We start from the raw sequence: 24,392 nt of genomic DNA on the forward strand, positions 1-24,392 counted from the left end.
TGCTGTGTGACCTTGGGCAAGTCACTTCACTTCCCTGGGCCTCAGTTCCCTCATCTGTAAAATGGGGATCGAGACCTTAAGCCCCACGTGGGACAGGGACTGTGTCCAACCCGATTTGATTGTATCCTCCTCAGTGCTTAGTACATTGCCCGACACAAAGTAAGCGCTCAACAAACACCATTATTATTATTATCAACTGCACACCTACTCCAAACACTTATGTGCCTTATTCCTACCTTCAGCACTTTGGTACATATGTATATTTTATGCATATACATATTTATTCTGCTTCCTTCTCAATTTCCCTGCTGGTCCCAAGTCTCTATTTGACCTCCCGGCTTCCCTCAAAATTTTTCTCTTTATCTCTTTCAAACGACCCCCCTCACCACCCCCACCCAGGCCCCTCAATCTTCCCCTGGGCTTGTCCATCCCCTCCCCCATTTCCTTTGCTCAGCTACCTCTTCCCCATGCCCCTTCTGTCCCCCCACCCCCTGCTCCCTTTGTTACCTCGGTTCTGGGTTCCGAGGTTCCACAATTCCCTAAGGATTCTAGAATCCCTGCCCCAGGCGAATCACCCATGAAGGGAGAGCCTACGGCTGGACTCGATGGATCTGACCATTCGCCGAGGCGTGGTGGGCCTCGCCACGGGGGCGGGAGCCATCTACCTCATCTACAAAGCCATCCAGGCCGGCATGAACAGTCGGCCTCCCAGCCCGACCAGCTCGCCCGTCTGCATCGCCCGTGAGTGGTGGGGGAGGACCGGTGGGTGGGCCTTGAGGGTAGGGGGGCTCCTCATCTGCTCATGATATCCCTCAAAATCAGGAGTGGCAACCCAGACAGGAGGAGTTGGTCAGCCGTCAGACACCCCACCAGTTCCTCCCCGCCTGCTCCCCTCTGGTCAGTCCAGGCCAAGGCTTGTGCGTGGACTGATCTGAGGGACAGAGAGCTTCTCCCTGGCTCATATCCTGGGGGCGACAGGGGTCTGTGGGGGTCTGGGCCGCCATCCCCAGCTCTCTCGGCCTGAAGTCTGGGTTTGGGGGTGACCCAGGCCTGGCGATTGAGCGGGAGCGGCACGGCCGGGATTCGGGAGAGCTGAGGAGGCTGCTGAGCTCCCTGGAGCAGAAGCAGGATGATTACTCCAAGAGCATGATCCTGCATAGCATCACGCGTTGCGTCTACCTGCTGGAGGCAGAGGTCAGTCCGGCGAGGGGCGGCGGGGAGGGGACCCCAGAGCCCGGGGTCGAGGGGATCCAGTGGGGGAGTGGGAGGAGAGAGGCAATGGTCAGCTGACCATTCATTCATTCATTCGTACTGATTGAGCGCTTACTGTGTGCAGAGCACTGTACTAAGCACTTAGTAGAGTAGGATAGAACAATAAACAGCCACATTCTCTACCCACGATGAGCTTACAGTCTAGAGGGGGAGACGGACATTAATAGAACTAAATAAATTTCAGATACAGACACAAGTGCTGTGGGGCTGGGAGGGAAATGAATAAAGGGAGCTAGTCAGGATGATGCAGAAGGGAGTGGGAGAAGAGGAAAGGAAGGCTTAGACGGGGAAGGCCTCTTGGAGGAGATGGGCCTTCAATAAAGCTTTGAAAGGAGGGAGAAGAATTGCCTGACGGATTTGAGGAGGGAAGGCGTTTCAGGCCAGAGGCAGAACTTGGGCGAGGGGTCGGCTGCGAGATAGACGAGATGGAGGCACAGTGAGAAGGTCGGCGTTAGAGGAGCAAAGTGTGCGGGCTGGGTAGTAGTAGGAAGGTAGAGAGGTGAGGTAGAAGGGGGCAAGGGGATTGAGGGCTTTAAAGCCAACGGTGAGGAGTTTTTGTTTTTGCGGAGGTGGATGGGCAATCACTGGACCGGTGAGGAAAGGAACAAAACTGGTACCATTCAAATCATCCCACAATCTGGTTACCGAATCCCTAAGTCCTATGAATCAAAGTAACTCAAACGATCGAAGCACCAGGACCCGTTACCTGCGTTTCAATCGCCTAATAAAAATAATGATACGAGTAGTATTTGTTAACATCTACTATACGTCGTGGTAAACCACTTCCGTAATTCTACCGAGAAAACTCCACGGATACACTATCAGAACCATTGCAGAGGGAGATGTGATGGAGGAGGGTGGAGTCCAGGGGAACCCCCTGCCCTTGCCTCCGCAGGCCTCGGCCTGCAGCTCTGAGGACATCCGGCTGGTGGGCTCCCTGCTGGACGACAAGGACACGGGGGTCCGGATCCAAGCCCTCAACGCCCTCAAGGCCTTCGCGGGCATCCGCAAGTTCAGACTCAAAATTCAGGTGGGGAAAGGGGTGGGAGGGGGGGAGGGAAGGAGCGGGGCATCCTTGAAGTGAGGCGCCCTGCCCCCTGCCCCGAGGCCACTGACTTCTCTGATGCCGGTTCTCGATCCCTGACCTCTGTAGGTCCCTTTCCCTCTGTAGGTCCCTCTCCTTCTTCCACCCCAGGCCTCTAGACTGTAAGCTCGCTGAGGGCAGAAAATGTGTCTGTTTTATTGTGGTACTCTCCCAAGTGCTTAGTACAGTGCTCTGCACACAGGAAGCGCTCAATAAATATGATTGTCTGACCTTTCTCCTCCACGCCCCCCTCCTGCCCCCAGCATTCTCCACCCTAGGCCTCAGTCCCGCACCAGGTCCAGGGTCCTACCTCCTCCCTCCGGCTTCGCCCTGGTCCCGACGGTCTGGAGGACTCTGGGGTGCCCCAGGGGGCTTGCAGCATGCAGGCAGGGCCGGGCCATCCCTAAGCCCCTGTTCCATCTCTCATCCTCCCGGACCAGGAACACATGGTCAAGGTCCTGGAGCTGCTGTCCTCCGTGTGGGACCCAGAGCTGCATGTGGCAGGGCTGAGGCTCCTCAACGGCCTGCCCTTGCCTGACTTCACGCACCCACAGCTGCGCCGGGTGATGCCCTCCCTCATGGAGATCCTGCAGACGGGCAGCGTCTTGGCCCAGGTAACTCCCCTGCCTGAAGAAGAAGAATAAAGGTACTTGTTGAGCGCTTAAGCATTTTTCTAAGCAGTGGGATAGATACAAGGTCATCAGGTCAGAGCCAGTCCCCTGTCCCACATGGGGCTCACGCTCTTAATCCCCGTTTTACAGATGAGGTAACTGAGGCCCAGGGAAGTGAAGTGACTTGCCCAAGATTACACAGCAGACATGTTGCGGGGCCGGATTAGAACCCAAGTCCTTCTGACTCTTAGGCCCGGGCTCTATCCATTAAGGTCTACTCCTTCTCAGCTGGTGAACCCCATGTGGGATGGGAACTGGGTCCAACCTGATTAACCTGTATCTATCCCAGTGCTTAGAACAGTGTTTGGCACATAGTAAGCCCTTAACAAGTACTATAATAATAATGATTATTATTATTACTATTTTCATTATTATTATGCCCACCCTGGCCCTCCCTCCTGGGACCTGGCCTTTCCCTCCTTGACTAGGCTCTCTCTCACCCCGCTCCAACAGCGGACACTTCTCTCCCACAGGTCCAAGCGCTGAGGCTGCTGAGCCACCTGGCCCAGAAGAGCGACCTTCTCTACGACATCCTCAACTGCCAGGCAGGGCACGATGCCGGGGCAGGGCGGGCAGTGGGGCGGGGAGGCCCGGGGTGCCCGTCTCAGACCCGAAAGGTCCGCAAGTTGGGACTGGCGGATGGGGGCCGTCGCTGGAGGGGCTGGCTCTGAGGCCGCCCCTGTCCCCTGCCCCCCAAGTAGTCATGCCCTGCCAAGGGCTGCCCCCCCTCCCCGCCCTCACCCAGCCTTCAGGGAAGAGAAGTCCCGGCCATCGGTCCCCATCCACGTGTGGTCTCGTGGTGCCTCTGACCACCCCTCGTCTTCTGTGAAGCAGTGAAGCGGTGTGGCTTAGTGGGTAGAGCCCAAGCCCGGGAGTCAAAAGGTCATGGGTTCTAATCCCATCTCCGCCACTTGGCTGCTGTGTGACCTTGGACGAGTCACTTCACTTCCCCGGGCTTCAGTTAACCTCCTCCGTTAAAGGGGGACTAAGCTTGTGAGCCCCTTGTGGGACAGGCACTGCGTCCAACCTCATTAATTTGTTTCTAAGCCAGCGCTTAGAACAGTGCTTGGCAGACAGTGAGCGCTGAACACGTACCGTGATCGTTATCATTCTTAGGTTCGCCCGGACTTCCTGAACCTGTTCCAGCCGACGCAGCCGGGCGGCCTGCTCTGCGAGGCCCTGGTCCTGGCGGAGCGGCTGAGCGAGGGCCGTGGGTCGCCGCACTACCAGGCCGTGCAGTGGGAGTACAACGAGCAGTCCCTGCATGCCGCGCTCTTCGGCGATACCTCACGCCTGGCTGACCGCCTGTTGGCCCTGGTGGTCCACCCGGAGGAGGAAGTGCAAATCCACGCCTGCAAGGTGATCGTCAGCCTGCAGTTCCCTTCGGAAGCCGGCTCCCAGGCCCGCCCCGTCGACCCCTCCTTCCTCGCTGACGGGGGCACCCGCTAGACCGCAATAAAATAAAACATGTGGGAGAGGCTCCGTGGGGCTCTGTCGGGCTGGGGGAGAGAGGAAGGACCCCTAGTCCGATCCTCCAAAAGGCAGCTCCTGACCTTTCCAGAGACCGTCTCGTTCCTCTCCCGCCGGGCAGGATCGGCTTGCCAGCCACCGCCCACACGGGCCTTCTCTTCAGCCTGGCACCACACTGAGGTGGGACGGCCAGCAGCCGGAAAGTAGAAGTAGCCGTAATGTCCTTGGGAGCCGAAGGGGCTGTCAGGGATGGGGAGCAGCAGCATCAGGATGCTTCCCACACCGGGGAATAAGACTACGGAGGGGTAGGGTCACTGTGGGTTCACAGGAGAAGAGGCTCAGGGATGGGGAGAGAAATAACCTGGCCTACTGGACAGAGTCCGGCCCTGAGGGTCAGAGGAGCTGGGTTCTAAACCTTGTTGCTGTGTGACCTTGGGCAAGACACTTCACTTCTCTGGGCCTCAGTTCCTTCGTCTGCAAAACGGAGACTCAATCAACTGATCGGTCATATTTATTGAGCGCTTACTGTGTGGCGAGGACTGTACTCTGCGCTTGGGAGAGTCCAGTATAACAGAGCTGGTAGGCACGTCCCCTGTCCACAGAGAGCTTGCAGTCTAGAGGAGGATCAAATTCCTGTTCTTCCTATTTAGATGTGAGCTCCATTATCTTGCATCTAGCCTAGCACTTAGCACAGTGCTTGACACGTAGTAAGCACTTAACAAATATTATTATTTTTCTTGGGAGTTTGCAGAGAACTTGGCCAAGGAAGAGAACAGGGGTGGGGTGAACAATCATCTGCGAGGATAAGAGATTGGGCCCAGGGGAAAGCAGAGCCAGATGGCAACTCTCCCCGAGACCCACTGCTCTCTGGAGTCTGCCAATCTCAGGGACAGCCAGGATGGACACTGGAATCGGTGACATGGCGACCAAGGAGCTACTTTCTCCTTAGACTATCTGCTACTGGGGCCCGCTGTTCCTCCTCCCCATACTCAGGTCCTTCCCTGCTCCTCCATTTTAGCCCTATTCATTCATTCATTCATTCATTCATTCATTCAATAGTATTTATTGAGCGCTTACTATATGCAGAGCACTGTACTAAGCACTTGGAATGTACAAATTGGCAACAGATAGAGACAAGTCCCTGCCCATTGACGGGCTTACAGTCTAATCGGGGGAAACAGACAGACAAAAACAATAGCAATAAATAGAATCAAGGGGATGTACATCTCATTAACAAAATAAATAGGGTAATGAAAAATATATAAGAATGAGCGGATGAGCATAGTGCTAAGGGGAGGGGAAGGGAGAGGGGGAGGAGGAGAGGGAAAGGGGGGAAAAGGGGGCTTAGCTAAGGGGAGGTGAAGGGGGGGTAGAGGGGAGGCAGAGGGGGCAGAGGGAAAAGGGGAAGCTCAGTCTGGGAAGGCCTCTTGGAGGAGGTGAGCTCTAAGTAGGGCTTTGAAGAGGGGAAGAGAATTAGTTTGGCGGAGATGAGGAGGGAGGACATTCCTGGACAGCGGGAGGACGTGGCCCGGGGTCGATGGCGGGATAGGTGAGAACGGAGGACGGTGAGGAGGTGGGCGGCAGAAAAGTGTCTGCCGCTCACCCAGGGAGGTCAGGCGTCACCTCTGTCACCTTCACACAGCGTCAGGTCCCTTAGCTCCTTCCCTCCCTGCCTACAGCAGCCAGCAGCTAATCAACTGGCCTGGCTCCGGTCCTGGTTCTGATCCTGGCTCTGATCCTGGCTCTGGCTCTTGTCCTGACTCAGGTGCTGGCTCCAACCTTGCTCCGGGCCTGACTCTGGTCCTGGCTGCGGTTCTTGTTCAGGTCCTGGCTCCAGGTTAGAGAAGCAGCGTGGCTCAGTGGAAAGAGCCCGGGCTTGGGAGTCAGAGGTCATGAGTTTGAATCCCAGCTCTGCCACTTGTCAGCTGTGTGACTGTGGGCAAGTCACTTCACTTCTCTGTGCCTCAGTTACCTCATCTGTAAAATGGGGATTAACTGTAAGCCTCACGTGGGACATCCTGATTACCCTGTATCAACCCCAGTGCTTAGAACAGTGCTTGGCACATAGTAAGTGCTTAACAAATACCAATATTATTATTATTAACTGGCCTGGCTCCAGTCCCGGTTCTGATCCTGGCCCTGATCCTGGCTCTGGCTCTTGTCCTGACTCAGGTGCTGGCTCCATCCTATCTCTGGGCCTGACTCTGGTCCTGGCTGCAGTTCTGGTTCAGGTCCTGGCTCCAGGTTAGAGAAGCAGCGTGGCTCAGTGGAAAGAGCCCAGGTTTGGGAGGCAGAGGTCATGGGTTCGAATCCCAGCTCTGTCACTTGCCAACTGTGTGACTTTGGGCAAGTCACTTAACTTCTCGGTGCCTCAGTTACCTCATCTGTAAAATGAGGATTAAGACTGTGAGCCTCATGTGGGACAACCTGACTACCCTGTATCTACCCCAGCGCTTAGAACAGTGCTCCGCACACAGTAAGTGCTTAAAAATACCAACATTAAATTAACTAATTATCAGGGAGTTCTGCCTTTAATGAATGGGGGTCTGTGAGACCAAGGACTCTATCTCTCCCCTGGCCTCACCCCACCCCCTAGTCCACACTCCACGCTCCCTCATCTCAGTATAGACCCCTTCACTACAGAGTAAGATCCCGTTCCTTAATAAGTGAGCCAGGAGAGGATCCAAAAGTTCCTGCTTCCAAAACTCCATCCCTGGGCTTCCTCCAGTCTCACGGTGGTGCCGGGACCTTGGGAGGGTCCCGGGGAATACCTCCCCCGACTCAATGAACAGCTTTGGGGCTCCTGGAGTCGGTGGGTGAGACGACAAGGGTGGGGGCTTTGCCTCTTGGTGCCCTTGCCCCTCACTAGGGACAAGAACAGACAGGACCCTCCCAGGAGACATCCAGTCCCAGCCTGTCATTCATTCATTCAATCGTATTTATTGAGCGCTTACTGAGTGCAGAGCACTGTACTAAGCGCTTGGAAAGTGCAATTCAGCAATAGAGACAATCCCTGCCCACACCGGGCTTACTGTCTAGAGGGTGTCTAGGGTGAGTCCAAACAACCTGGGCAGAATCCTGCATTCAGCTTGGGGAGGAAGGAAAAAGGAAAGTGGCACAGCCCCTGCCCGCTAGAAACTGCACAAACTCAGATATATACACATGACACCGGGGAGAGGGACAGAAAAAGGACAAGATATGATCCCTACCTGTGAATATCTGAGAGGTGATGGGAGAGTGAGGACACATTCACAAACACACACACACACACAAACACTTAATGAATACTACAGTTATTACAGCGCTTAGAACAGTGCTTGGCACATAATAAGCACTTAACAAATACCATAATTATTAGTGAAGGGCGAGAGAGTTCCAGGCCAGAGGCAGGACCCGGGCAAGGGGTCGGCAGTGAGAAAGACGACGGAGCGGTCGGGCCTGGTCCCAGTCCTGCCCCACCCGTGAGCCTGTTGTTGGGCAGGGATTGTCTCTCTCTGTTGCCGAATTGTACATTCCAAGTGCTGAGTACAGTGCTCTGCACATAGTAAGTGCTCAATAAATACGACTGACTGAATGAATGAATAACCGAGGAGGGAAGGGGACAGGACAGAAACCACAGCAGGGCTGGGGTGGAGCCAGAGACCACAGCCTGGGACAGACCTAGGGAGGAGAGAAAAGAGTGGCGAGAGATCAGGAAAGGAGAGGAAAGAGGAAGCCCTGAAGAGAAGGAGAAGGGAGATGGATTCAGAGAGGACGGAGAAGGGTGGAGAGAAAGAGAAATGGACTTGGAGAGAAGATAAAAACAGAAAGAAAGGCAGAGAGACCCAGGCAGAGACAGACGGATAGGAATGAGCTATTCCTGGCCTGGGCAGCACCAATGACCACCCCCTGAGGAGCCTCCACCGGCCCCGTGGCCACCGGAGGAGGCCGGAACAGGGCCCTGCTACCCGTGGGCCAACCTAGCTCAGAGCCAGCATGCAATCAATCAGTGGTATTTATTGAGTGCTTACTCTTTGTAGAACACGGTATTAAGCATCTGGGAGAGCACAATATGACAGAAATGACAGGCACATTTGCTGCCCACAAGAAGCGTACTATCTAAAATGGAAGACATCTGTAATATACATCAATACTGAGTGCCCGTGGGGTTGAAGCTGGGGTGAATATCTGCTGCACAAAGGTGAAACAAGCCTTCCAGCCAGCATATTAGAGTGTTGAGCGCTTGCTACAGTCACCTGAACTATAGATAAACAGAAGCCTGGGAGTCAGGAGGTCATGGGTTCTAATCCCAGTTCAGCCACTTGTCTGCTGTGTGTGGCCCTGGGCAAGTCACTTTACTTTTCTGTGCTTCAGTTACCCCATCTGTAAAATGGGGATTAAGGCTGAGAACCCCATGTGGGACAGGGACTGTGTCCAACCCCATTTGCTCGTATCCAACCCAGTGCTTAGTATAGTGCCTGGCAAGCAGAAAGCACTTAAAAATACACTATTATTATTAGTAGTAGTAGTAGTAATCAACCTATCAGTCAATCTATTTTCAACCTCCCCAAAAAGCTGCAGGAAAGAAGAAACAGAGAGGGAATGGAATAGTGCTCCTGTTGGGGAATGGAGACGGTGATCCTCACGGGTTCTAATCCCGACTCTGCCACTTGTTGGCTGCGTGACCTCGGGCAAGCCACTTAACTTCTCTGTGCCCCAGTTCCCTCATCTATAAAATGGGGATGAATAATAATAATAATAATGTTGGTATTTGTTAAGCGCTTACTATGTGCAGAGCACTGTTCTAAGCGCTGGGTAGATACAGGGTAATCAGGTTGTCCCACGTGAGGCTCACAGTCTTCATCCCCATTTTACAGATGAGTTAACTGAGGCACAGAAAAGTTAAGTGACTTGCCCGCAGTCACACAGCTGCCAAATGGCAGAGCAGGGATTCGAACCCATGACCTCTGACTCCCAAGCCTGGGCTCTTTCCACTGAGCTATGCTCTCAGTAGAGCTGGGAGCCCTCCGTGGGACAACCTGATGACCTTGTATCCCTCCAAGTGCTTAGAACAGTGCTTGGCACATAGTAGGCACTTAACAAATATCATTATTATTATTATTATTACATTTCCAGCATAGTTGTCCACCTTGGAGCGGGTTCCTCTGCTGCCCTCTAAGGGAGGAGATAAAATAGACACAAACCCACAAAGACCCTTTTCCGCATTCCGGGAATGGACAGAGGGAGGAGGAGAATGAGCCAGTGGACGGGGCCGGGGATGGTGAATCTGAAGCTGAACCAGTAGAAATTGTTCCCACATAACTCTATTTGTCATTCTTGTTTGGGAGAAGAGCAAAAAAAACCCAAAAAAAATAACACAAGGAGAGTCCATTTCACAAAAAGAAACGAAGACAAAATACAAATCAGTCGGTCGAATTTATTGAGCGCTTACTGTGTGCAGAGCACTGTGGGAGAGTACAGTGTAAGAATAAAACAGACACATTCCCTGCCTTCAAGGGGCTTACAGTCTAGAGGCAAACTTACAATCGAGAAACGAGCTTCGAGTCCTAATTAGGAAAAAGCTGAAGGGAGAAGGGCTTACTGGAGAAATGCTCAATAAATTCAATGGATTGATTGATAATCATTCTTTGAATTTGAAGACTATTTTTCAGAGCACTTTTCCCATCAATTATCTCATGTTCTTACATTCGCCCTGGGAGTAAGTTATGGTATTTACTGAACTCCCACCAGTTGCAATGTACTGTGCTAAACACCTGGGAAGGGGTAACAGAAAGAAGAGGCATGTTCTGTCTCTCACTCTAAAGACAGGCAGAACATTAACCCCTTTTTACAGATGAGGCGAGTGAGGCCCAGAGTGGTTAGCACAGTGCTCTCCACATAGTAAGCGCTCAATAAATACGAAAAATAAATATGATTGAATGAATGAATGAAAAGGTTAAGTAACTCACTTGAGGTCAATGAGCAGGCCAGTAGCAGGACTGGAATGAGAGTCTAGAACACAGGTCTCCTAACTCCCAGCCATGAGCTGTTTGTATTGGGTCTCACTGCTCCCTGGAGCTTAAAGGCTATTAAAAAACACCATATTGGCAGTTCAGTAAAATGCCAAAAAAAAAAAAAAAAGAACCAAAAACCCAGATGACCAAATGGAAACCTTGGATGGCTAACTAGCAGGGCAATAGAAATCATTGGGAAAAAAAAAGTTCACCTTTTGTAAATAGAAAACTCACCTGAATAAAAGTTCATCTAATCTCCCCAAGATGGGGGGAAAGTTTGCAGCCCTTTCTCGTTCTGTGTGAAGGAATGAGGGAAGCAGCATGGCCTTGTCGTGGCTTAGTGGACAGGGCACGGGCCTGGAAATCAGAAGGTCCTGGGTTCTAATCCCAGCTCTGCCACAGGTCTGCTGTGTGATCTTGGGCAAGGCACTTCACTTGTCTGGGCCTCAGTTTCCTCATTCATAAAATGGGGATTAAGAGTGTGAGCCCTGTGTGGATCAGGGACTGTGCTCAACCTGACTGACTAATTTGTATCTATCACAGAGCTTGGCACATAGTAAGCACTTAACAAGTACTATAATTATTGTTACTATTATTATAGCGTGGGCCCAGGAGTCTAATCCCAGCTCTGTCACTTGTCTGCTGTGTAACTTTGGCAAAGTCACTTCTCTTCTCTGTACCTCAGTTATCTGTAAAATGGGGATTAAGACTGTGAGCCCCATGGGGGACAGGGACTGTGTCCAACCCGATTAGCTTGTATCTACCCCAGCACCTAGAACAGTGCTTGACGCATAATAAGTGCTTAGCAAATGCTATAATTATTATTATTACATCGTTACATCACGCTGTGTGTGCAGGTACCATCTGGCAGAAATAAATCCAATCCTTTCTCCAAGTCAGATCATCCCTGACTCCCATTCTACATGGTCTAGTGGATAGAGCACGGGCTTGGGAGTCAGAAGGCCATGGGTTCTAATCCTGAAGCCCTCACTTTGCTGTGTGACCTTAGGCAAGTCACCACTTCTCTGTTTCACTTACCTCGTTTGTAAAATGGGGATTAAGACTTTGAGCCTGATGTGTGGTCAGGGAAAGTGTCTGTTTATTGTACTCTCCCAAGAGCTTAGAACAGTGCTCTGCAAACAGTAAGCGCTCAATAAATACAATTGAATGAATGACAGGGACTGCATCCACCCTGATTTGTTTGTATTCCCCCCGCAGCCCTTAGTACAGTGCCAGGCACATAGAAAGAGCTTAACAAAAACCACAATTATTTTCATTATTATTATTATTCTCCGGGCTCCACAGCCCCTGGGTTCCCTTCCTGCAGCCCTATTACCTCAGACTCCGCTTCCGATGGCGGAAAGAAAGAGGTCAGGGTCTTTCCCACCCACACGGATGCCCTCACTGAAAGGGAGCCCTGAGGTTACTGCCTCGCTTGCTTTCCGTCAGAAGCCGGCCTAGAGGTCAAGTGAAAAGAAGAAACAAGAAGGGCCCCAAAGAAGTTTGAAGTGCTCTTTCCAAGAGACCTGAAAGCTAAATCAGCAGGAAAAATGTCTTCACTAATAAAAAATTAGAATACAAAGACAACGATACACAAAAAGATGGGGGAGTGGACTCTGCTGGGGAAAAGGGCTGGTTTCCTCTGTGTTTCTCCTCACTCCCTGCCCTGTCCCCAACTGCCAGTTTCGCATAGCGGGAGTGGCATCAACTAAGCACTTGCTTTGGGCCAAGAACTGAACTATGCCCTGGGACGAATAAAAAATAAGTAAATTCAGACACGATCCCTTACCTACAAAATGAGAAGAAAATCCTTCAGGATCATGGGGTAAAACCTGCAATCGAGGAATGGAAGGATTTAGGCAGGAAGTTCAAAACACTTCTCGGTTGAGCTTTTCTGAGAAAGATGTCACAGAGAGTTCCAAACCCAAAATGTTATTTTGAAACGAACAGGTCCGGGGAACAGGGAAGCAGTGTGACCAACCGGAAGGAGCCCTGGCCTGGAGATCAGGAGACTTGGGTTCTAATTCCCGTTCTGCCATGTGCCTGCTGTGTGACCTCGGGCAAGTCATTTAATTTCTCTGGGTCTCACCTATAAAATGGGGATTCAATTTCGATTCTCCCTCTCCCTTTGACCGAGAGTCCCACATGGCACTGGGACTGTGTCCAATCTGCTTATATCTACTTTTTAGTCACTCCTTCAGCCCCACAGCACTTAGGTCTATATCCATAATTTATTTATTTACATTAATGCCTGCCTCCCTCCTCCTCTAGACTATAAACTTGCTGTGGGCAGGGAGCAGGACTACAAACTCCGTTATATTATATTCTCCCAAGCACATAGTCCAGTGTTCTGCATGAAGTAAGTGCTCAGTAAATACAACTGATTGATATTGATTGATCTACTCCAGTACTTAGTGCAGTGTCTGGCACGTAGTAAGTGCTGAACAAATACCACAATTATTATTATTACTGTTAGTGTTATTAATAACTGGGTCAAATCTTGGCAAATTTCCAATATAGCTATAAGCAAGGTCCCAGGGAACATACTGTATATTGTAGATTCATTAATAGGTAAATCTATTAGAGAAGCAGCGCGGCTCAGTGGAAAGAGCCCAGGTTTGGGAGTCAGAGGTCATGGGTTCGTATCCCGGCTCTGCCACTTGTCAGCTGTGTGACTCTGGGCAAGTTACTTAACTTCTCTGTGCCTCAGTGACCTCATCTGTAAAATGGGGATGAAGACTGTGAGTCTCACGTGGGACAATTTGATGACCCTGTATCTCCCCCAGCGCTTAGAAAGTGCTCTGCACATAGTAAGCGCTTAACAAATACCAACATTATCTCATTTCTAAACATGGGAAACTGATAGACCCTAATAATTAAGCTTGGGATAAGAAAGCATTTAGAAAAAGAACCTGTGGGGAGAGTCAGTATGGTTTTTTTGTAAAAGGGAATCATGCCTGGCTCATCTGCTGGAGGTCTTGAAAGAAGGCAATAAGTAGTAGCAGTCATTCTGTCAACCGTATTTATTGAGTGCCTACTGTGTGCAAAGCACTGAACTAATAATAATAATAATGATGATGATGATGGTATTTGTCAAGTGCTTACTATGTTCCACACACTGGTTTAAGCACTGAGGTACCTACAAGGTCATCTGGTTGTCCCACGCGGGACTCACACTCTTCATCCCCATTTTACAGATGAGGTAACTGAGGCCCAGAGAAATAAAGTGACTTACCCAACATCACACAGCTGATTAGTGGCGGAGCCAGGATTAAAACCCACGACCTCTGACTCCCAAGCCTGGCCTCTTTCCATTGAGCCACGCCGCTTCTCACTTGGGACAGCCCCTGCCCACAAAGGGCACAAAGTCTAGAGGGGGAGACAGACGTTAATATAAATAAACAAACCAATAAAGAAATAAATTACGGAGATCTATGGATGTGACTAGCAGTGTTGTCAGAGGAGTACTAGAAGGACTCGCAGTAGTTGTTTTAGAAATAATCAAAGTAAGACCAGTATTGCCAGAAGCAATTTCTGTAGCAGCAGTAATACAATAAGCAGTACACTCCGCTCCTCCGCCGCTCACCTCCTCACGGTCTCTCGTTCGCGCCTGTCCTGCCGTCGACCCCTGGCCCACGTCCTACCGCCTACCCGGAATGCCTTCCCTCCTCACATCCGCCCAACTAACTCTCTTCCCCTCTTCAAAGCCCTCCTGAGAGCTCACCTCCTCCAGGAGGCCTTCCCAGACTGAGCCCTCCCTTTCCCTCTGCCCCTCCTCCCCTCCCCATTCCCCCATCTCCCGCCCTCTGCTCTTCCCCTTTCCCCACTGCACTGTGCATATGTATAGATATTATTTATTACTCTATTTATTTTGTTAATGATGAGTCTATCTCTATGATTCTATTTATCTTGATGATAACGACGCCAGACTACTTGTTTTGTTTTTTTGTCTGTCTCCCCCATTTAGACTGTGAGCCCGTCGTTGGGCCGCGATGGTCTCTATCTGTTGCCTAATAGTGCTTTCCAAGTGCTGTACACATAGTAAGCGCTCAAGAAATACGATTGAATGAATGAATGAATTGAAGTATTAATAGAGGTACTACCGCTAGTCGCTGCAGTAATAATAGTAATCGCGGTAGCCATTTTAGTAATAACAATAATAATACTGATAGTATTGATATTTGGAGATGCAAGGTTGGAATACACTGCCCTAAGCATTTGAACAAGTCCAGTAGTAACACAAGACCTGATCCCTCCCCGTAAGGAGCTTACCTCAAAATAAAATGGCAATAATAACCATAACAATAATAATTGTGGCATTTATTAAGCACTTATTACATGCCAAGCACACAACTGGGCCACAGTCCAGGTCCCACATGAGGCTTATAACCTAAATAGGAGAGAGGCCAGATGTTGAATCCCCATTTTATAGACGAAAAAATCTGAGGCACAGACTAGTGACTTGCCCTGGGTCACAAAGGGGTCAAGTGGGACAGCTGGGATTTCAACCTAGGTCCTCTAATTCCCAGGCCCGTGGTCTATCCACAAGGTCCAGCTGCTTCTCATAGGAGCGTAAGTAATGTGATTATTGTATCACTCTAAGGGTTCAGTCAGGCCAACGTTCTGTCTTCGTTCGTGGCAAATGGAAGCTTGCGGTGGCCAAAGAAGTGGCCCTCCTTCGCCTCAGTCCTACCATTTAAAGGCTGTACCCTCTAATATCCCCAGTTTTCCCCTCTCCATTTATAACTTCCCTTCAAGTTAGGCATTTTACACAGCAGGTCAGTGAATTTCTTCAAACCCTTCTTGAACCTACTGATATTTTTCCCCTGCACGACTTCCCATGGTAACTAATTCCATATGTTTACCGCCCGCTGGGTGAAGAAGTGTTTCCTTTTTCTCTATTTTTGAAAGCTCCACCTTCCAGCTTCACTGGGTGTGCCCTTGTCCTGGCCGAGTGGGATTCGGAGAACAGCAACTCCATATTTTCCCTGTCCACACCCTGTATGATTTTGTCAACTTCAAATATGTTCCCTATCAGAAAGGTGGGCACGATGTGATGAACTGAGTCCTGGAGGGAGAGGCAGAGGCAGGTGGACACGAGGTCCGCTTCTTGGAGAGGCTGACATTCGTTTGGATGGAGGATGCAGGGGTAGCTCCAGACACAGACGTGATGAGAAGCAGCCTGATCTAGTGGAGAGAACATAGGCCTGGGAGTCAGAGGTCCTGGGTTCTAATCCCGGCTCTGCCAACTGCCTGCTGTGTGACCTTGGGCAAGTCACCTCCTTTTTCTGTGCCTCAGTTTCCTCATCTGTACAATGAGGATTCAATACTTGCCCACCTTCCTACTTAGATACTGAGTCCCATATGGGACAAGGACCGTGTCTTGCAAAATGAACTTGTATCTACCCCAGCACTTAGAACAATGCTTGGCACATAGCAAATGCTTAGAAAATAATATCATCATCAAACATACACTCTGTTCTGGGCCCTGGGGGAGAAAGTCAGGAAAAAGGTTTGGTTTCTGCCCTCAAGGATCTGTCTGCTAAAGAAGGGAATGAAGTAAAGATTCACTTAGAGAGAGAGAGGATAACCAGACACTCAGGCACTTACAGACACAAACACATAGAGAAACAGCATAGCCTAGTGTTAAGAGCACAGGCCTGGGAGCCAGAGAACCTGGGTTCTAATCCCAGCTCCGCCAACTGATTGCCTTGGGCAAGTCCTTTAACTTCTCCATGCCTCAGTTAACTCCTCTGTAAAATTCACCTCCTCCAAGAGGCCTTCCCAGACCGAGCTACCCCTTTTCCCTCTGCTCCCTCTTCTCCCTCTCTGCTCCCCCTCCACCCTCTGCTCCCTCCCCCTTCCCCCCTTCACCTCCCCTCAGCTAAGCCCCCTTTCCCTCTGCTCCTCCCCCTCTCCCTTCCCCTCCCCTCAGCACTGTGCTCATTTGTATGTATTTTTATTCTCCTATTTATTTTGTTAATGAGGTGTCCATCCCCTTGATTCTATTTATCGTGATTAAGCTGTTTTGTTTTTGTCCATCTGTCTCCCCCGATTAGACTGTAAACCCATCAATGGGCAGGGATGGTCTCTATCTGTTGCCGAATTGTACATTCCAAGCGCTTAGTACAGTGCTCTGCACATAGTAAGCGCTTAATAAATACTTTTGAATGAATGAATGAATGAATAAAATGGGGATGAAAGCCATATGTGGAATAGTAACTGTGTCCAACCTGATGAACTTGTGTAGAGAGGCAGCATGGCCTAGAGGATAGAGCCCGGCCTGGGAGTCACGAAGTCTTGGGTCCTAATCCCACCACCGCCACTTGTCAGCTGTGTGACCTTGGGCAAGTCACTTCACTTCTCCAGGCCTCAGTTCCCTCATCTGTAAAATGGGGATTAAGACTGTGAGCCCCATGGGAGACTGGGACTGTGTCCAACCCGATTTGCTTGTATCTATCCCAGTGCTTAGAACAGTTCCTGGCACATAGTGAGCACTTAACAGATACCATAATTATTATTATTTTTATCTATCCCAGCACTTAACAGTGTTTGACACAGAGTAAGCACTTAGCAAATGCAATTAAAAGAACAAACCTACATAATCCCAGAGCCACATAAAGATGTCCCCACAAAGTCACTGATACACACAAACACAGGGGCATCGACTTTGAGGGGGCGGGGGGAAGGTGATGTGTGTGTGAGAAGCAGCCTGGCGAACTGGATAGAGCCCGGGCCTGGGAGTCAAAAGATCAGGAGGTCATGGGTTCTAATCCCACCTCTACCACTTGCCTGTGGTGTGACTTTGGGCATCACTTCACTTCTCTGTGCCTCAGTTCCCTCATCTGTAAAACAGGGATGAAGACTGTGAGCCCCATGTGGGACAGGGGACTGTGTCCAACCGGATCTTCTTGTATCCACCCCAGTGCTTACTACAGTGCCTGGCACATAGTAAGCGCTTGACAAATATCACAATTAATTAATTAATCAATTAATTAATCTGTTCGTCCCCCTCTCCCGTTTCGTGTAATGGGGATGGCACTGACTTAGCACCTGCTCTGGGCTGGGGACTGAACACCGGAGTGATTAGAAAATAAGCATCTTTAGACCTGGTCCCTGCTATACTAGGGGATCACATTCTAGAGGTTCAAGTGTGTCTGAAGGTGCCCTTTGCCCCAAATGTTCTTCCACCCCAGCACTGTGCCTCTCTCCCTGGCCTCGTACTAGTAAGATTTGTGGTGTTTAGGTAATTAATTAATAATTAATTATGACATCTCAAGTGTTTACTATGTGCCAAGCACTGTCCTAAGTACTGGGGTACAGCAATCAATCAATCAATGGTAATAATAATGTTGGTATTTGTTAAGCGCTTACTATGTGCAGGGCACTGTTCTAAGCGCCGGGGTAGAGACAAGGTAATCAGGTTGTCCCACGTGAGGCTCACAGTTAATCCCCATTTTACAGATGAGGCAACTGAGGCGCCGAGAAGTTAAGTGACTTGCCCACAGTCACACAGCTGACAAGTGGCAGAGCTGGGATTCGAACCCATGACCTCTGACTCCGAAGCCCGTGCTCTTTCCACTGAGCCATGCAGGCTCAGAGCACTGTACTAAGTGCTTCGGTGAGCACAATACAACAGAAATAGCGGACGTGTTCCCTGCCCATAATGAGTTTAGAGTCTAGAATAGATAAAGGTGATCAGTTTGGACACAGTCCCTGTCCCGCATGGGGCTCACAGTCTAGGTAGGAGGGAATAGGATTTAATACCCATTTTACAGATTAGGAAACTGAGGCACAGAGAAGTTAAGTGAGCCCAACGTGGGACAACCTGATGACCCTGTATTTACCCCAGCACTTAGAACAGTGCTCTGTACATAGTAAGCGCTTAACAAATACCAAAATTATTATTAAATGACTTGCCCGAAGTCACACAGCGGGTAAGTGGGGGAGCCAGGATTAGAACCCAAGATTGTGGACAGGGAAGGTATCTGATATATTGTTACGAAGCAGCATGGCTTAGTGGAAAGAGCCTGGGCTTCGGAGTCAGAGGTCATGGGTTCGACTCTTGGCTCCGCCACTTGTCAGCTGTGAAACTGTGGGCAAGTCACTTAACTTCTCTGAGCCTCAGTGACCTCATCTGGAAAATGGGGATTAACTGTGAGCCTCACGTGGGACAACGTGATTCCCCTGTATCTACCCCGGCACTTAGAACAGTGCTCTGCACATAGTAAGCGCTTAATAAATACCAACATTATTATTACTCTCCCAAGCGCTTAGTACAGTGCTCTGCACACAGTAAGCACTCAATAAATATGATTGAATGAATGAATAATAATGGTGGTATTTGTTAAACGCTTACTACGTGCAAAGCACTGTTCTAAGTGCTGGGGTGGATACAAGGTGATCAGGTCGTCCCACGTGGGGCTCACAGTTTTAATTCCCATTTTACAGATGAGGGAACTGAGGCACAGAGAAATTAAGTGACTTGCCCAAAGTCACACAGCTGGCAAGTGGCGGAGCCGGGATTAGAACCCATGACCTCTGACTCCCAAGGCCATGCTCTTTCCACTGAGCCAAATTCCCCATTTTACAGCCGAGGGAACTGAGGTGCAGGGAAGTTAAGTGCCTTATCTAAAGTCACCCAGGAGACAAGTGGCATAGCTGGCATTAGAACTCAGATCCTCTGACTCCCAGCCCTATCTTCCTTCCACTTGGCCACGCCGCTTGTCTGAAAGAGCACGGGTTAGGGAGTCAGAGGTTGTGGGTTCTAATCCCTGCTCTGCCACTTATCAGCTGCTTGAATTTAGGCAAGTCATTTAACTTCTCTGTGCCTCAGTCACCTCATCTGTAAAATGGGGGATTAGGACTGTGAGCCCCACGTGGGGCAACCCAATGAACTTGTATCTACCCCAGTTCTTGGAAAAGTGCTTGGCACACAGTAAGCGTTTAACAAATACTACCATTATCATCATTATTATTATTATTGTGTGCTGCCTGTCCCTAAACGCTGTGCGTGCTCCACAGCCTTTGGAGCTCCCTAAGTGTCCCTAGCCTCAGGGGTGTTGTCTGACTCTCGTATTCTCATATTCTCATAGTACTTCTCTCTGTCTCCCTCTGGGTCTCTGGGTGGGCCAGTCTCTGGCTCTGCATGCCACTTTTGCGGCTCTTGGCTGTGGTCTGGGCGCTCTGGCTGGGGATGAGGTTCTCTTTTCGGCTGGGCTGCCCCACCCTTTCAGAAACCCCAACCCTGAAAGCCCCGACCCAAGTCTGAATATCCCTTCCCGTACCTTCCTTTCTCCGTACAAAAGGAAAAGTTGACACCTATGGACAGACGTAAACAGGTAGGATATAATCAGACCCACACACTGACATACGCTGAGACATATACACACGGAGAAGCAGGCTCAGTGGAAAGAGCCCGGGCTTGGGAGTCAGAGGTCATGGGTTCGAATCCCCGCTCCGCCACCTGTCAGCTGTGCGACTGTGGGCAAGTTACTTCACTTCTCTGTGCCTCAGTGACCTGATCTGGAAAACGGGGATTAAGACTGTGACCCTCACGAGGGACAACCTGATGACCCTGTAATAATAATAATAATAATAATAATGTTGGTATTTGTTAAAGTGCTTACTATGTGCATAGCACTGTTCTAAGCACTGGAGTAGATACAGGGTAATCACGTTGTCCCCTGTGAGGCTCACAGTTAATCTCCATTTTACAGATGAGGTAACTGAGCCACAGAGAAGTTAAGAACAGTTTAGAACAGTGCTCTGCACATAGCAGGCGCTTAACAAATACCAACATTATTATTATTAACATACACTAAAAATAAAGAAAGACCCGTAGAGGGCCAGGCATACACAGGAAGCGGCAGGGCATAGCGTGGAAGCGGCATGGCGTAGTGGATAAAGCACGGGCCTGGGAGTCAGAAGGTCCTGGGTTCTAATCCCAGCTCTGCCCCTTGGCTGCTGTGTGACCTTGGGCCTAGTCACTTCACTTCTCTGGGCCTCAGTTACCTCATCTATAATATGGGGATTGAGACTGGGAGCCCCACGGGGGACAGGGACCGTGTCCAACCTGATTTGCTTGTATCCACCCTAGTGCTTAGTACAGTGCCTGGCACACAGTAAGCGCTTAACAAACACCATCATCATTACGAAGAAAATCCCACGGACACCGGAGCACACAGTAAATGCACAATAAATACCGCTGATTGATTGATTGCTTGATATAGTCTCTCTCACACACCCACACACACTCATTTCCCCTCCTCCTCCTCCCTTCTATTGATCGATTCTTCATTCTATCAATCAGTGATGTTTACTGAGCGCTTACGGTGTGTGGAGGATGGTAGCAAGTGCTTGGGAGAGGACAAAATAAGAGAGTTGGTGAATACCAACGAGCTTACCGTCTAGACCTGACCCCTCTCCCGCCAACCGAAGACCCCCAGAAGGGGGAGGGAAGCAGGCCCACGGACCAGGAGTTGAGAGGGTTTCCCCCGATTAGAATCTCTTCCCTACAACAATTCCCTGCCAAGAAAAGGTTTGAAGAAGGGGAAGGAACAGGCTAAAGAATTGGACCGTGAGCCCAACGAAGGACAAGGGCTACGTCCAGCCTGATTATCTTATATCTCATCCAGCGTTCAGTTCAGTTCTTGGAACACAGAAAGTGTTTAACAAACACCACTTAAAAAAATTGAGAAGGGAGACTCTGGGAGTGGGAAGAGGGCAAAGAGGGGAACTGGAGGGACAGGAGATGGAAGAAATGAAGCAGCAATCAAGGAGTTAAGGATTACAGCACTGGTTCGCCACGACATACCTTATCCCTTCACACGTGTCCGGCCAACCTATGTACAGATCAATCAATCAAACATATTTATTGAGCACTTGCAGAGCACTGTACTAAGTGCTTGGGAGAGCATCCCGCCGTCGACCTCTGGCCCACGTCCTTCCGCTGTCCTGGAATGCCCTCCCTCCTCACCTCCACCAAACTAACTCTCTTCCCCTCTTCAAAGCCCTACTGAGAGCTCACCTCCTCCAAGAGGCCTTCCCAGACTGAGCTTCCCCTTTTCCCTCTTCTCCCTCTCTGTTCCCCCTCCACCCTCTGCTCCTCCCCCTCTCCCTTCACCTCCCCTCAGCTAAGCCCCCTTTCCCTCTGCTCCTCCCCCTCTCCCTTCCCCTCCCCTCAGCACTGTGCTCATTTGTATATATTTTTATTACCCTATTTATTTTGTTAATGAGGTGTCCATCCCCTTGATTCTATTTATCGTGATTATGTTGTCTTGTTTTTGTCCATTTGTCTCCCCCGATTAGACTGTGAGCCCATCATTGGGCAGGAATTGTCTCTGTTGCCGAATTGTATATTCCAAGCGCTTAGTACAGTGCGCTGCACATAGTAAGCACTCAATAAATACTATTGAATTCATTCATTCATTCATTCATTCAATAGTATTTATTGAGCGCTTACTATGTGCAGAGCACTGTACTAAGCGCTTGGGATGAACAAGTCGGCAACAGATAGAGACAGTCCCTGCCGTTTGACGGGCTTACAGTCTAATCGGGGGAGACGGACAGACAAGAACATTGAATGAATTGAATGAATGAATGAATGAATGAATAACAGAGTTGGTAGACATGTTCCCTGCCCATAATGAGCTTATCGTCTAGAAGGGGAGACAGACATTAATATAAATAAACAAATTAGGGCTAGGTACATAAGTCCTGTGGGACTGTGGAAGGGGTGAATAAGGGTGCAAATTCAAGTGCAAGGTCGTACATACATGCAACACCACTTGCAGAAGCATACACCTGCACACGCATGCACACACACGAGGATACACACACAGTGCCTATACATAGAGAAGCAGCGTGGCTCAGTGGAAAGAGCACAGGCTTAGCAGTCGGAGGTCATGGGTTCTAATTCCCGCTCCACCACCTGTCAGCTGTGTGACTTTGAGCAAGTCACTTCACTTCTCGGTGCCTCAGTTACCTCATCTGGAAAATGGGGATTAAAAGTGTGAGCCCCACATGGGACAACCTGATTACCCTGTAACTACCCCAGCGCTTAGAACAGTGCTTGGCATATGGTAAGCGCGTAACAAATACCAACATTATTATTATTATTACAGTCACATACACACACACATACATGGGATTACATACACAGAGCCCAAAGTCATAAACACACAAGCACAGTCAGTCAATCGTATTTATTGAGCACTTACTGTGTGCAGAGCACTGACCTAAGCGAGAAGCAGCATGGCATAGTGGATAGAGCTCGGGCCTGGGAGTCAGAAAATCACGGGTTCTAATTCCGTCTCCGTCACTTGCCTGCTGTGTGACTTTAGGCAAGTCACTTCACTTCTCTGGGCCTCAGTTACCTCATCTGTAAAATGAGGATGGAGACTATGAGCCCCATGTGGGACAGGGACTCGATCTAACCCAATTTGCTTGTATCCACCCCAGAACTTAGTACGGTGCCTGGCACATAGTAAGCGCATAACAAATACCGCAGTTATGATTATTTATTTTTTTATTCATTCATTCATTCATTCATTCAATCGCATTTATTGAGCGCTTGCTGTGTGCAGAGCACTGTACTAAGTGGTTGGGAAAGTACAGTACAACAACAAACAGCGACATTCCCTGCCCACAATGAGTTTACAGTCTTATAATTAAGTGCTTGGGAGAGAATATAAGAAGGTTACCCATATAGAGTCCGTACAACAGCGTGGCTCAGTGGAAAGAGCCCGGGCTTGGGAGTCAGAGGTCATGGGTTCAAATCCTGGGCTCTGCCACTTGTCAGCTGTGTGACTGTGGGCAAGTTACTTAATTTCTCTGTGCCTCAGTTACCTCATCTGTAAAATGGGGATTAAGACTGTGAGCCTCACTTGGGACAACCTGATTACCCTGTATCTACTCCAGCACTTAGAATAACAATAATAATGGTGGTATTTGTTAAGCGCTTACTACGTGCAAAGCACTGTTCTAAGCGCTGGGGGGGATACAAGGTGATCAGGATGTCCCAGGTGGGGCTCACAGTCTTCATCCCATTTTACAGATGAGGCAGCAGAGACACCGAGAAGTGAAGTGACTTGCCCAAAGTCACCCAGCTGACAAGCGGCAGAGCCGGGATTAGAACCCATGACCTCTGACTCCTAAGCCCAGGCTCTTTCTACTGGGTCATGCTGCTTCTCCAGTGCTCTGCACATAGTAAGCGCTTAACAAATACCAACATTATCATTATCATATATATACACACACACAAATATGAGGAAGCACATACAGAGCCGTACTTCCAGGACACTCTGACACTAACACCAAGAAACACACAGATGCCCACCCATTGCCTGTAGAGGGCCACACACGTCTAAATTTATGTCTGCCTAGCATCCACACACCTGCCCAAATGTCCACCTCTGTCCGGATCTGTCGGGGAGGCCCCAGGGATGAGCTGGAGGATTAGTTGGAAGCTTGGAGGGGGAGGAGGGGGAGGAAGAGAGAGAGGACTGGAGGAGAAGTCAGTTGGATGGGAGGAGGTTGCCAAGGCGGTGGGAGCTGGGTCGCGGGGGTGGGGGGACGGGGCCACGATGCCACTCCAGGACAACATCCTTCGGGAAGTTTGGGCCTCTGACAGGTCAGTGATCCTTCCTCCTCCACCTCCCCAACTTCCCCCGACCTGGGGGGAAGCGGGGAGGGACTGAGGGGAAGGAGAGAGACAGCAGTAGTAGAGGGGAGGAGGTATCTCTAAAAGAGCGGAAGGTGACCCGAGTTCCCCGGGGACCCAGACGGATGGGAAAGGAGGCTGGGGGAAAAAAGGGAGTCCAGGGAGATGCAGGGGATGCTGGAGGGTGGAAGGAAGCCGAGCCAGATGGGGAAGACGCGGTCCTTTATCCGCCCGTTGCT

At 50.0% G+C, this 24,392-nt stretch overlaps 1 protein-coding gene across 1 annotated transcript; it reads left to right on the forward strand.

Moving 5' to 3' along the window:
- Positions 1–551: 551 nt before the first annotated feature.
- ARMC12 (armadillo repeat containing 12) lies at positions 552–4,507 on the forward strand. Its single transcript, XM_029069227.2, has 6 exons — positions 552–741; positions 1,049–1,194; positions 2,168–2,302; positions 2,797–2,970; positions 3,501–3,572; positions 4,144–4,507. The coding sequence occupies exons 1-6, from the start codon at positions 606–608 to the stop codon at positions 4,474–4,476; spliced, it is 996 nt and encodes a 331-aa protein (XP_028925060.1). The 5' UTR covers positions 552–605; the 3' UTR covers positions 4,477–4,507.
- The last annotated feature ends 19,885 nt before the right edge of the window (positions 4,508–24,392 follow it).

This window comes from Ornithorhynchus anatinus, chromosome 7, assembly GCF_004115215.2.
Source record: "Ornithorhynchus anatinus isolate Pmale09 chromosome 7, mOrnAna1.pri.v4, whole genome shotgun sequence".
Lineage (NCBI taxonomy): Eukaryota > Metazoa > Chordata > Mammalia > Monotremata > Ornithorhynchidae > Ornithorhynchus > Ornithorhynchus anatinus.

Bases quoted from the DNA above. Each gene is read 5' to 3' on its own strand.
- ARMC12 (XM_029069227.2), top strand. From the start codon at position 606: ATGGATCTGACCATTCGCCGAGGCGTGGTGGGCCTCGCCACGGGGGCG. The intron at 2,303-2,796 runs GTGGGGAAAGGG...CTCCCGGACCAG, and splicing joins AGTTCAGACTCAAAATTCAG to GAACACATGGTCAAGGTCCT. The intron at 3,573-4,143 runs GCAGGGCACGAT...TATCATTCTTAG, and splicing joins ACGACATCCTCAACTGCCAG to GTTCGCCCGGACTTCCTGAA.